This window comes from Mercurialis annua, linkage group LG8 (genome assembly GCF_937616625.2).
Source record: "Mercurialis annua linkage group LG8, ddMerAnnu1.2, whole genome shotgun sequence".
NCBI classification, from domain to species: domain Eukaryota; kingdom Viridiplantae; phylum Streptophyta; class Magnoliopsida; order Malpighiales; family Euphorbiaceae; genus Mercurialis; species Mercurialis annua.
The window spans coordinates 32,669,525-32,683,363 of record NC_065577.1 but is presented as its reverse complement, the minus strand read 5'-3'; the positions used below and the strand labels follow the sequence as shown (position 1 = coordinate 32,683,363).

Below are 13,839 nucleotides of genomic sequence, written 5' to 3'. Positions count from 1 at the left end.
CACTACCATCGCTAAGTTTTAAGGTGTCAATTGAGGGAAGCGGTGTGGAGACAAGCTTTGCATCTTGCATATGAGTCTTGGTGAGTAGATCACAAATATACTTTTTCCGAGATAAAATAAGTCCATGAGAAGAAGTGTAGGCCTCTACACGAGAAAATAACTCAAGCTACCAAGGTCTTTGATAGAGAATTTGTGAGCTAGAGTTAGGATAAAGTCTTGGATAATTGATGCCGATGAGCCATGATAATGTCTTCGACATATACACGCATGTATAGGGTGTGTTCCGAACAATATCTAGCGTTGGGTGGTGGTAGAGATGTTAGATATTGATTTAGCATTACTATGTGCAAGTGGAAAAACACTTTCGACAAACACGACATGACGAGACACGTAAATGCGATTAGTTTGCGATTAGTCCGGTTGCAAACCACACCCACATGCTGTGGTTCGTCAGTACCCCTTCTCCTAAAATTCTGGACACCACAAAGCACTCGAGTCTGATACCAACTATAACAGCTCGAACTTAGCCGACACAAATTATATTTCATGCCTAATCCACTAGTCCAAATTATTAACTTAAGTTGATCTTCTTGTTGAATCCGAAGCAATATAAGCCATTCAAACAAATCTTGAATGTGGGACATTACACAATCTCAAATAACTCACAAGTTGGCTCGACGGCCTACTACAAACGAAAGCTATTGCAAAAATTTGTGGTAAGGGAAGCAATTCTTATGCTATTTACATTTGGAAGCATGCCAGTGTTATTGTAAAATAAGGCAATCTTTGCTACCTTTGCCCTATTTTACAGTTACACTAAATGATTGTTATTTTGTTGAATTGAATGACTTCGTATTACAAGATCTACAAAAAGACAAAAAATGAAATATTTGTACCTTGGAGATGGCAGTAAACTGTGAAACAATAACAGAGTGCTTGCTGGACTCTCATAAACTCAGCTGTTACCATTACTTACACTTCTGAGTTTCAACATTAGCTGTTCACGTTCCGTTTCAACCTCTGCACATTTAATACTCATGTGGAAGTATCGTTCCCGCAAATCAGTTAACTCTTTCGCAAGCATTGATGCACTGCCCTCCGACTCTTTTACTACTTCGTTTTTATCTGTCTCATTGTTGAGAGAACCTGAATGATCTATGCATCCCTTCAACAAAAAACTGAATACAAACAGCAGGTTGATATTCGGTCATGTTTGGCATTTACAGAAATAAAATACAAATGGAAATTAATTCCTAAATCCTAAAAAATATTGTTTTGATCACATTTTCAAGATAGCCAAATAGGACCACAGAGCCAGCCTGGTAATAAGCTTTAAATTTTGTTTTTTGTTTTTTATGTTTTTCACTAAATTTTTCAGAATCTGCTTTTGGGGGAAACTAATTCCAACTTCTTTCAAAAAATTCGTCTTTGGAATCGCTAAATTTTTCTCCAAAAATCTGTTCCAAACAGAACCTTAGAAATGTTATAAAAATACTTCGATTCTTTGTCAACCACCAAAGTAAAAATTACATCCTATTAAAGAAAGAGTTTTTATTCCCAATTGCATGATTTTTGGATAATTTACATCAAGAAACACATTATGCACACTAGAGTATTTTACATGTCTTTTCAGGCAGAAAGAAGTCACTGAATTTCTTTAGTCAACAATAAAAAGCAACGTAAATCATTGGAAATTAATTAGACAAAAACTCATGTGATTGTATATAAATCAGTCAGCAATTTTAACTGGAAGTGATACAAGTCATCTGTGTTGTGATATTTCCTTTTACTCAATCGTACTAAAAAAACGTGTAAAAATTCCGAGAGATAGGCATAAAGCAATGAGGGAGCATGATTATGTTTGATGTTCAAATGAATTGAATGCTTGAGAAATTAAAATTGAATAAAATGAAAAAGAGTACTAATCACCTCTTTAGCTGCGCTTTGTACATGTTGTTTGCTTCTGAGGCCTCTGCTAGTTTAGTTTCGAGCAGCTGTATTTTTGATGAAGATTCAGTGTCTATAACTTGCAACCTTCCGGGGGCACAATCACATTTGACATCAACCTAATACAAAGATGAACAAGAAAACACACAATGTCATGATTCCTCGTGTAATTCTTAACGGATAAAATTTAGTTTGAATTAAAATATAAGCAAATTGGACCTCATTCATAATTCTTATTAACTCTTGTTCTTATTCATAGTTCCTCTTCTTATTCCGAAAAAACCTTTGACCTCATTTACTCGTCTTATTCTTAATGAACAAAATTTAGTTTGCAAGTTAATATAAGCAAATTGATAGCCTTAAGAACACATTAATGAAATCAATAAATTTCACTCGAGTATGATGTCGGAACTAGAAGATACAAACCTTTGAGAGCTTCAATTCACCAGAAGAGGAACTACTAATGGCACTCGATTCTGGACAAATATGTCGTCTAGTGCCACAGGACTTTTGTGAATCCTCTATTGCTTCCATCCGGTTCTCTTCTTGAAGGTGTCTTATCTTATTGCGTAGTTCATTGTTTGCTCTCTTAGCCCATGCCAGCTCATTTTTCAGCTCAGCCTCTTGAGCACCAACTGCCTCTCTTGCAGTTAAATCTCCTTCCAGCCGTAAAAGCTTTTCCTCAAGGGAAATCTTATTACGTTTACAGTGCTCTAATTCAGAAACAGCTATCTCCATTTCCGAAATCATCTGCAAAAGTTGCACCTTCTCAGCCTTCATCTCTTCATAATCCCCGGATAGCATATGCAGTGAAACTTCAAGTCTCTGATTTTCAAATTGAACCTCATTGATGGATTTCTTAAGAGCCAAAATTTCATTTTCAAGCAATGCCGTTTTCTGCAGTTGAACTCTAAGGCAAGAAATTTCTTCCTCTAATTGTAGCCTCTCATAAGCAGAAGCTTTGAGTTTCAACTCAAGCCCCCTAACAACACTTTTATGTTTTTCTTCATTGAATTTCACGTCTTCCAACAATTCTAATAGCTTTTCATGGTCAGCCATCAGAATTTCCTGGTTTTGTTTCGAAGCTACGAGCTCATTCTGAAGTCCAAACAGCTTCGTTTCTGATTCCATCTGGAGGGTACTGAGATTACTCTCAGATAATTTAAGTTTTCCTTGGAAATTTTGCAGTGAAGCTTCACTAATAGCTTTATCTGCACGTAATTGAGATGCTTCAAGTACAGCTGCCAAAGCTGTCCTTTCCTTCTCATCTTGATTTGCAGATATATATTCAGTAAGGTGTCTAATCTCTTTGTGTAGATTATCCACCTCAGTTGCCTTCTCCAAGTACATCTGATTCAGCAGGCTCTCCTCCTTGATGAGTATTTTTTTATATTGTTCGTTATCTTGCAAAAGCATATCTAGTTCTAAACAAAGGGCTTTCTCTTTTGAAGCAATTTCTTCCAACGTCAAAATATATTTTCCGTCAAGAGCTTCAACTTCCTGGAACATATCATCCAAGCTTTTCCGGGATTCCCTCAGTTCAGCTTCCAAGATTCTACAATGCTCATGTAATTCCGTTTTTTGCTTTCTTAGCTCTATAACTGACTTTTGAAGAACACTACATTCATCAATAAGACTTTCAGATACATTTCGCAATTTCAAATTCGCTATTTTCAGATATTCACACTCTGCTTGAGCTTCTAACCATAGGTCTTGCATTTCCTGCAACTTCTGCTTCCTATTGCCCTTTTCTGCTTCCAATCCACTCTTCAATCTTTTTACGTCTTGCTGGAGACTGAAAGCACTTGATTCTGAATTCTGTAATTCCAAGCGGCTTGACTCCTTCTCATCAGTCAAGTATCTTAATTGTGCTTCCAAGCCGCATATTCGTTCTGATAACTGTACATTTTCTTTTACTAGTTCAGCCAGGTGAAGTTCTATTTCACTTTTACCACATTCTAGCTCTGACTTCCTCGCAGGAATCTCACTGGAAAAAACATGGGAATCTATGCTACTATTAGTCACCAATTCATCATTTTGTGAAGCACCCAAGTCAGTCAATAATATCATATTACTATTGAGCACCATAGTTTCTTTTTGCGAATCATCCATACAAATTGATGACATCGTACTTTTTTCCAGCATAACTTCAATCTTTTCCTGCAATTTCCTTTTCTCATTTTGAAGACTAGAAATTTGAGTTTCCAAGTCCTTCTGACAACATCTTAGAGCTTCCACCTCCTTCGCCCTCAACAAAGTATCAGATTTAAGTTCATCTGTTATTTCCGATTTAAATTCCATTTGCTGACCTTCCTGTCCCAGACTTGGAGCATTAAAAGTGTTCTCCTGATCCTCGAATTTGTCCTGAATCTCATTAACATTTGCGGCTGTTGCTCCGATTTCCCCGTTCTGCTTCAGTTCACCATTGCATGTGGTAACTTTTGCTTCAAACAGATCTTTTAGCCGGATAAAGCTGTTTAAAATAGCCACTGCTTGTTCTTTTTGACCACAAGAATCTGCAGGATTTGAAAGACGTTTGTTGCTAGAATCATAGTAACAGTCTGTTGTCTTGTCAAAAAAACAGTCTGTTGTTACAGGTGCGTACAAAATAAATTGTTGCTTTGTTAAATTGGCTAGACAGGATTGAATCTGTTCATGTAACTCGGACAGTGTTTTGGACATTTCAACAGCATCATCTGATTCGGAAGTTTTAATTTCAGTAAGATCGTCAGATAGATGACAATTAGTCTTAGTTTCCTTCATCTGGTAAGATTCTAACTGTTGTTGCAGGTCAGTGATCATAATTCCCTTCTCTTCTGCTCTGGCATGATATTTACAGAGTTCATTGTCCAGATAACTTGTTTTATCCTTGAAAGCCTGTAACTGAATCTCCAGGCCAGCACAGTTCTTCTCAAGATCTAAACATTGTACCTGCAAGTGATCAGTGGATATTTGTTCAATAAGCACGTCTTTCTTGTTGAGTTCCTCTTCAGGATTGCATATTTGGTATTTCAATTTGCTTATTTCAGATTCAGAGATAGAAAGAGAACCATTCTCTGCATGTTCATTCGAAAATGAATTAGAAGAGGCACTGGATTTCGATAGATCTTGTTCTGATTGCTTTAGCTTGAGTACAAGTTCTAGATTTTCATCTGTAAGCTCACTGCAGTCCTTCTCAAGCTCCTCTATCTTCTGTCTCAAAACTTCAGCTTCTTCAATCAAATTGTTGCGGCCTCCATTTAAACTATCACCAGAATTGAGAGAATCAGATAGCTTTGATTCCAAATTGATGATTTCTTCCTCTTTTGCAGATAATTTATCTTTCCATTGAGCTTCACAGTCCATCAGATCTTGACTCTTCAAAACTTGAACAGCTTCTAACTCATGGATCTTTTCCTGCAGAGATGTTTCCAACAGCTGGATGGTGAATTCTAACTTCTTTTGAGATTCCTGAAACTCCCGCAACTCCAGCTCTGTATTCCTGTCATCCTTTTGTTCGAAAAATGCAGGTGAATTCCCCACTACTCTACTGCCTTCCTCATTTTTCTTATCTTCAAATCCATTGCCATATGTTACTACATTATTATCACTGGATTGCATCTTATATAAATTAGCAATTTCCATTTTCTGTTTTTCTATAGTGTCCTCTAGTTCTTGAAGTATTGAAACAAGTTCAATATTTGACTCTTGGGTTTTGTCTAGCTGTAAAGCCAAGTTAGCATTGGACTCTTTCTCAAACCTTACTTCATCTTCCAATTCTTTCTGAAGATTCCCCATCTCTTTTGCTTGAAACTCTATATTCTCAGCAGATTTTTGCTTTGCTGTTGATTCCTCCAACAAGATCTTCAATTGTTCAATTTCATGTTTCAAGTCACTACATTCTCTCTGTGATTGTGAAATCTCCATTTCAAGATTTGACTGACGCTTTGACTGGTCTGATAAGTCCTTCCGCAATTTTTCGAGATCATTCATTAATTTTCGAGCATTTTGTTCCCACATTCTAGCTTCTGCTCGTAGTTCTTCAATTTTAGATTCTGCAGCTTCTAGAAGGTCCTTAGACGAACCGGCATTCCTAAAGGGTGACGAGGCAACAGACCGAGATTCCTGATTACTTTCATCTCTTTGAATCTGAAAGCTGCTGCGTGCCTTTGAGTTAAGAGATGAGTGATTTGATCTACAAGAATCATTAAAAGAATAAGAGCCATGAGAGCTGTTTTGGGAGCCAGTTGAATCCTGTCTTCCAACTTGATTGTTTGTGATGCTGTTTAAGTTATTTTGTGGGGAATAAGTATCCCTGCCCAAGGAACCTTCCAGCGGGTCAAAGCTATAACGTGAACCTGATGCTGACAAACTATTATCCTGTTACAACAAGAGAGAGAGTCGTTATTTTACCTACTTTGACCACACATACTAGATGATCAGGTTAGTGGATGCGAAAAGTACTATATAAATTTAGCATGATTGGGACGACCATAACAAGAATGGGTTAAGAATGAACGACTCTTATTACTTTCACACATAAAAACTAATGATCTTTGCAGGCAAATTTCCGAAACAGTACTCAAACATCTCCTCAACCCTACCATCACAAACTTAGGAATAGCTGCTTATAAAAATGATACCGAAGACATATCAAATAAACCAAAAGCTGACCATGAGTTTCTTGATCTATAGTCCGCCAACTGATATCTTTCACAGCATTGGCAAAGAACAGGCCCGATTGTACTGTGAACTGAGGTGAAAGGAGCATGTACACATTTAGAAAAAGGTTCTGTGGTTCATTAAATGGCTAAGAATAAACAGTAACAATTTGGCTACAGTGGTCATATGAAAATGCAGTATGTCATTGTTTTAGAGCTATTTGCTAGTTAAATGTAAGTTAATAACTAATCAATAAATGCCACTATCTTTTGCATCAGGAACAAACAGGACCATCTGCTCTTAAGCTTAAATATGAAGTTTAAGATAAATAAATTTAGAATAACTCGCATGTATATGGAAATTGAATATAAACTGTCAATGTAGATTGATGCACATTCGAGAATAAATAATCTAAATTATAAACACAACAGAATAACGACTTAAACACAATGCACATACCCTACTAAGTAGTTCTCCTGCATCAAACGGACTATCCAAGTGGTTACTGGAAAAAGACCCGGCACTCTGGGTCAATGAACTATCAGAAATGTCTGATTTGCTTTCCACATCATCATCGCCAACATTCAAATCCTCTGCACATGAAGACGTCTTTTCCCACTGCTCCTCCCTTTAAAAAAGATGACTTCAAGTCTTTTCGAACATATAGAAACATAATGGCTAAACAATGCAAAAATTCCGCATGGGCAACAAACCTGATTTTTTCTTTTGGAGTTAGACATTGAATTTTAAGCTGAAAAATAAAAGCAGAAGCTAAATGTTAGACACCTATGATATGCCAGTGGTGAAGAACATTACGAAATTAGAAGAGTCCGACAAACAAAAACATTATGGTGAAGCTGTCTCATTTTGGAAGCATGGTGGTAACTTAGATCGTGCATTGAGAAATACATGAAAATACAACTTTACTATATAATTTTCAATTATAAAGCTTGACAACACAGATGCAACTACTATCACAAAAATTTGACGGATGACTTACTTGTAAGATAGTCCCATGGATACATTTTTTGAGAGGCAATGAAACAGGAACAGCAGTTTTTGAATCCCTGTAGCTTGCCAAATTAAGATTGGCCTCTCCAAGAATGCTAGTTCTAGCAGATCCCTGAAAGTATTACATCATTTGATTAAGCAAATACCGTTTCAAGTAAGTACATAATTTCAACCAACTAAAATCAGCACCTAGGTAGCACGAACACGGACACTGGAAGATGGAACACTTGCACACGGACAAAGCAAAACGTGTTGTTTAAAGGTTTCTTATGTAAAAAGTGAAGTTTCATGTCCGAAACGTTAAGCGACTTCTGAAACGGGAAACGTTGATTAAATGAAGTGTCCGTGCTACCTAGATCAACACCACTACATATCATAATAAAAATCACACCATGGAAACAACAAGCTTAAAGAGGCAATCTCCAGTCGGTTTCGAAGTATCCCGTTGCGAAATCGAGATCGACTCCGATAAAGTCTCTGTCCATTGGCAACTTCCATTCCTTACTGACGACTTTCCTGATTTAGTTACTGTTTTTCCTGTTTCTGCTGAAACTATTGACACATACAGCTTGTCCCATCCTTTAGGTACCTACATTTCCCAAAACAATTGAGGAAAAAAAACCCAATAATCAACAAATAACTTAGTATATGAATAACCAACAAGATAAAGCTCAAACAGTGGGTTCAATTCCTCCCACAAGCGCTACATTTTTCCAAATATAAAAAAAAAAATATAAGAATACATGATTTTCAATTTTCTACTCCATTAAAGTTTTTCCACTTTTATTCTAAAAATAGAAAGAAACAAAAAATATCTACAAAAAATCTAAAAGAACAAAGCCTAAAGTGAATCATTCCTTAAATATCTAAACATATCTATAGTTTGACTTTATAATAAATCAATTAACTAATAATAAAAGAACCAATTAAAAAAGTAAATTAATACTAATAATAATCTAAAGTAAAGTAATCACTAAACAAACATTACTAAACAATAAATATTTCAATTATCAACAACATTACAACAATTAAACCATTAATATACAAAAATAAACAGTAAATTTTTTTAAAAAAATAACGGATTGAAAGAAGAACCTGAAGAGCATGAAAATTGAAGAATTTGAAGTCAAATCTTTCTCCAAATTTTTGAGACTTTTGCTTACTGTGCAACCTAAACATTTTTCTTCTTTAATGTGGATTTTCTGTTTCAGTTTGTTATAAAGAAAAACAAAAAATCTGAGTTCGATGATCATATACAGACCGAGTGACTCAGTCACATGGTTTACTGACAGTGAGAGAGAGAATGAAAGGTGTGTTGAAGCCGAACGTTAGCTGTTTTATTTGCTATACCAACTAACATTTCTCGTTTATTTATTTTTTTCATTTATACCCTTTCTAATTTCTTTCTTTTCACTTTTAGTTCTTCAATAATTAGTTATTTCGTACTCACGTATAATAATTTAATTAATTATATTATTAATAAATAAATTTAAACGTATTTTAACGTGTCTTAGTTGGATTTAACCTATTTAACTCGCTATATAACCGTATCATAAACGGGTTGACGCGTTTATAATCCGAACCTATTTAAGCTCAACCTACATCCGCTTAACTTCATGTCATTTTAATGGGTCGTGTAAAAATTATTAGCCCTGATTAGAAGTTAGTAAAAATTTAATAAAACAAAATTAACCGATTAAATCAATCTATTTCAATTGAATTTAGTTATTTTGATTAGCTGAAATGATATCAATCGATTAATAAAAAATATAGTTTATTTATTAAAATAGTATTTTTAGAGCATTTAAACCTATTATTTAGTGACAAGCATATTAATAAAATTGTGTCCGTGTTATTATGACAAAAACTAGTAGTTCGTGTATTTTTATGTTAAAATTAAAAATTTGTATTAAATACAGAAAACACGTGATAATTTGTGATTTTTAAAGCATTTAAACGTATTACTTACCACTCAAAGTTCCTATATCTGTACATTTACCTTCTGAAATAAACATTTGTAGTGGTTAAACATATTGTTAGCTCTCTCTTTAAACTTTTTTCTCTCTCAACTCTGGCTTTTTTTTCCACAAATCATAATAGCCTCTTTTATGAGGAGGTAACCAATTTTTGGTCAAAAATCACCTCCTCACACTCAAATCTTTTCATAAATTGTGTAAAATAAATAATTCTATCATATAAGTTTATTGTTGTTTTTTTTTATTTTGCGTTTCACTCTTTATGAGTTGATTATTTTTATGGAGTATTGTCTTTTTCAAATGAGTTTTGCAAAAAATTGCCTACTTGAAAGGTTAACTTACAAATTTAAATCTTTTTAATTTGATTAGGTCTATTGCTTTTCTTATTGTAATTATTTAAATTTATAATTTATTATTGATTTTTAACTAGATTTAATTTTTAAATTTAGTTATTTTGATTTATATATTTGGGTGACTTTTGGTGATTGTATTTTAACAGCTCTCGTCATTTTTTAATAGAATAGTTTAATCAATGTGTTGAGAACCCGTTTATGTAATTTTTGTTATTATTAATGGTAATTTTAGTCTTTCATAAAAAAAAAAACATTTGTGAGTATTTTACCGGAAACGAGCCCCAAATCTGAATTAACCTCTCTGATAGGTGTGACATGGCAGACATATGTAAGTTAAGAAAAGCGAGTACCAAAATGTTCACACTCGAGACTGTAGATTGACGAAGTTTAAGGGCCCCTTGTATTATAATTTTCCCTAGAAAAGGGTACAAATGAACGTGATTTGATGAATTCTATACTTTATTTAACAAATTAGGAATATAATTTTATCTACCAAAGTGTAATAAAGCCAACCTTATGGATCAATCCATGTTCTTCATAATGCTTATTTGTCTCTTCTAAGTATAATAATATTCAACTTTTTTAATGTCTCCACAAAACGTTATCCACCATTTTATTTCAGTTTTTTAAAAATAATTTTATTTTATCTTTTATAATTTTACTCTTTAATAACTCTAAAAAATATGATAACCTTCCTAATAGAATTTATATTAATGTTCTTATCAAAATTTAGTAGAATAAAAGATCAATTCACCCCCTTGGCTTGGCACGAAATATCAAAAAAGTCATTTTAAAAGGTTTTGAATCAAACAAACCCGAAACTATGTCAAAGTACATTAAATCAGCCCATCTAACACAAAAACTCCCAAAAAAAAGAGTGAGATTTCTAAACTCAAAAATTAATCCCAACTAATTATAATTTAAAACAAATTAAACATAATTAAAAATGTAATTAACACTAATTAAATTTAAATAATTTAAATAGACACCTAAACATAATCTAATTGAAGCCGCCGGAAACCGCCACCCCTACCAGAAACCAACCGGCCATAACTAACCCTAATTAAACCTAAAATCTTAATTGAAATCCTAACTAATATTAGTTAAACTTAGTAACCCAAATGAAACCCTAATTTAACACACATTAAGCCCTAAAACTCAAATTGAACCAAATTTAGCTGTCGCCACTATCATGACTGCTACAGTTTCCTCTTTCCCTTTTTGATATAGCGTTTTTCTGATCGTGGAGTGGAAATTTGCGATGTAGTGGACTTATACATAACGAATGAGGATGCTCGCAGATCATTGGTAGTTGTGGAATGCTAAGTTGTATGTGTGGTCTGTTACTTTGTCTAACTGTAGCAGCTGTTGAGACTGCTCCGATAACATAACGGATTCCATCATCCGTAGCAAGCTGCATAGAGAACACAACAAACACCAGCACTTAACCATCTATAGCGAAACAAATCATATAGAGAACAACTACCAAATTGAAAGCGTAATACATTACCTTTGAGAAGATGATTCCAAAACGTGTACTAATTATGTCCCCTTGACTTTGGATAATCTTCCAAACACGAAAACGAACTCAGTATATATTTCGTTAAGACTAAATACATTAAGTAAAAGGCTAACAAATTCAGAAAACTAACTAAAAACAAGGTTGAAATGAAAACCACAATAAACACAATTGAATATGAAATACCAAAAGCTAACAAACAAACAAAATTGAAACGCAAATAGCAACTGACCTTATATTACAGCTGAGTGTGCATCTAGTCTCTTTGCTTAGGCATTGAAGCAATTTGTTGAGAAGCAACTGTACTTTTAAGTTTGTCTTTTTTTTTTCATTTTAGAAGTTGACGGAGTGCTTCCACTAGCTTGGGATTTGTTTGTGGATTTAGAACCTCTGGGTCTACCACAAGGATGCTGAAAATAGATATTTTAAAATTCAGATTTAAATGATAAAATTCTTAACCAACATCAACTAAAATGCTTACCTTTGCAGGACGTTCTGCAGGGTCTTTATCTTTTCTTTGACAATCACATTTATAGTGTTCTTCAAGAAGGCAATGGATGCATGTCACTGCCACCCCTTTCCTGGCATACCATGGATCTTTCTTTAGCTCTTCATCGTCCTTTCGTCTGTTCTTCTTCAGCCTCCAAGGCAGCTTTCTATAAGGCGGTGGCAGAATTGTAGTCTCACGACCTCTAGGCCACATTTTGATACCATTAATTAGTTGAAGGGAGAACTCATACACTTTCTCATATTTTCCCTTTTTGTAAACATCATCCACATAATCAGCGACGTTGTAGCGCATGAAGTTTATGCAGACAAAGAGCATGGGCACAAGGTATGCCATTTATATCCCATACTCTATAAGTGCAGGTCTTTCTTTTGAGGCAGACAACAAACTGATCCACCTCACAGGTCACCTGGAATGCCTCCCCCCTTTTGAAGGTGTAGCTGAGCAAAAGTTGGTCGAAATCTGATTCTTGTCGATCCACTCTCGTATTTTTGGACAAATTTCTTCAGGTGCATTCGCCATCAGGGCTGACTTCGTATACATCCTCTCCATCAAAGATGTTCGAATCTCCTCCAGCATGTGAATTGGCTGCTATTGTCTAGCCTTTGTAATGTACCCATTGAATATCTCAACCAAGTTGCTAGTAATAGCATCTTACTTGGTAGTAGGCCTAACAAACGATTTGCAGAAAACATTGTCGACTTGCCTCATGAAATTTTTATATTTTGAAAACTTTTCAGCTTTCATAATGGCCACGTGACTGTCAAATTCACCCAAATTTGATGCATTCACGGCATACCAAAAGACTCGCTTGAACTCTATATCTTTACGCTTCTTTTTACAATTGGCATATATGTGTCGTATACAGTTTTGGTGCTCCGTATAAGGCACCACATTTGCTATTGCATTTTTTAAACTCCGTAAGGAAGAAAAATTAAGTTCAGTTCTATTTGAAACACAGCTACTGAACCCAATTCAAACAGCCAATATATACCATATACGCAAGTTTTAAAGTCCAAATACAGACAGCCTACATATACCAAATTAAACCAGCCTTTATAGTCCAAATATGAGGAAATACTATAGGTGCAAATTCAAGCATTTATAGATTAGTTTATAAACCCAATTCAAACAGCCAACATATACCATATACACATTTTTGAAAGTTGCAAATATAGACAATCTGCATATACCAAATTAAACCAGCCTTTATAGTCCAAATATGAGTAAATCCTAAAGATGCAAATCCAAGCATTTATAGATTAGTTATGAACCCAATTCAAATAGCCAACATATACCATATGCACAATTTTGAAAGTTGCAAATATAGGCAGCCTATTGACAATAAAAATATGCATTTATAAAACGCATTTATAGCCACATATTCAAACCAAAAATTAAAATCAATGTTGGTGATATTACTTAAATTTGACTAACCTTCTGTTGGTCACTTATCAGTGTCAAAAGGAGCCCTTCTCCTAATCCAAAATTTGATATTAGCAACTCCATAAATCATGTCCAAATTTCTTCATTTTTTGCTTCAGCTATTGCCCACATGATAGGGAACATTTGATTATTCTCGTCTGGGCCTACGACGCTTAAAAGACAGCCACCAACTAGGGTCTTCAAAAAAGCACCCATCAATGCACAAAACAGGCCTACAACCATTTCTGAAACCTTTTTATAATCTAGAAGAACTAACAAAGTATCTTTGAAATATTGGGGCATTGGTTTTTGGTTAATTATGAAGTGAAATCTGAATACCCTTCCTTGTCCATCCTTTTCAGGCACGCGTCATATGCTTTCAAATTAGCATAATGACTCTCAAGTAAGCCTTTGATGATATTCATCGCTATTATTGTAACTCTATAACAGGTTGAAATT

The 13,839-nt window shown here is 34.6% G+C and overlaps 1 protein-coding gene across 2 annotated transcripts; it reads right to left on the bottom strand.

The window, feature by feature from the left end:
• Positions 1-610: 610 nt before the first annotated feature.
• On the bottom strand, positions 611-8,944 carry LOC126660270 (uncharacterized). 2 transcript variants are annotated; one of them, XM_050353672.2, is made up of 8 exons: positions 8,695-8,944; positions 7,991-8,188; positions 7,589-7,711; positions 7,302-7,339; positions 7,048-7,216; positions 2,374-6,306; positions 1,930-2,066; positions 611-1,178 (listed from the first exon to the last, which is right to left on the bottom strand). In XM_050353672.2, the coding sequence occupies exons 1-8, from the start codon at positions 8,776-8,778 to the stop codon at positions 956-958; spliced, it is 4,905 nt and encodes a 1,634-aa protein (XP_050209629.1). In that variant the 5' UTR covers positions 8,779-8,944; the 3' UTR covers positions 611-955. The 2 variants fall into 2 exon arrangements, with proteins under 2 accessions (XP_050209629.1, XP_050209631.1); XM_050353674.1 differs by lacking the exons at positions 7,048-7,216; positions 7,302-7,339; positions 7,589-7,711; positions 7,991-8,188; positions 8,695-8,944 and adding an exon at positions 6,601-6,679.
• Between the last annotated feature and the right edge of the window lie 4,895 nt (positions 8,945-13,839).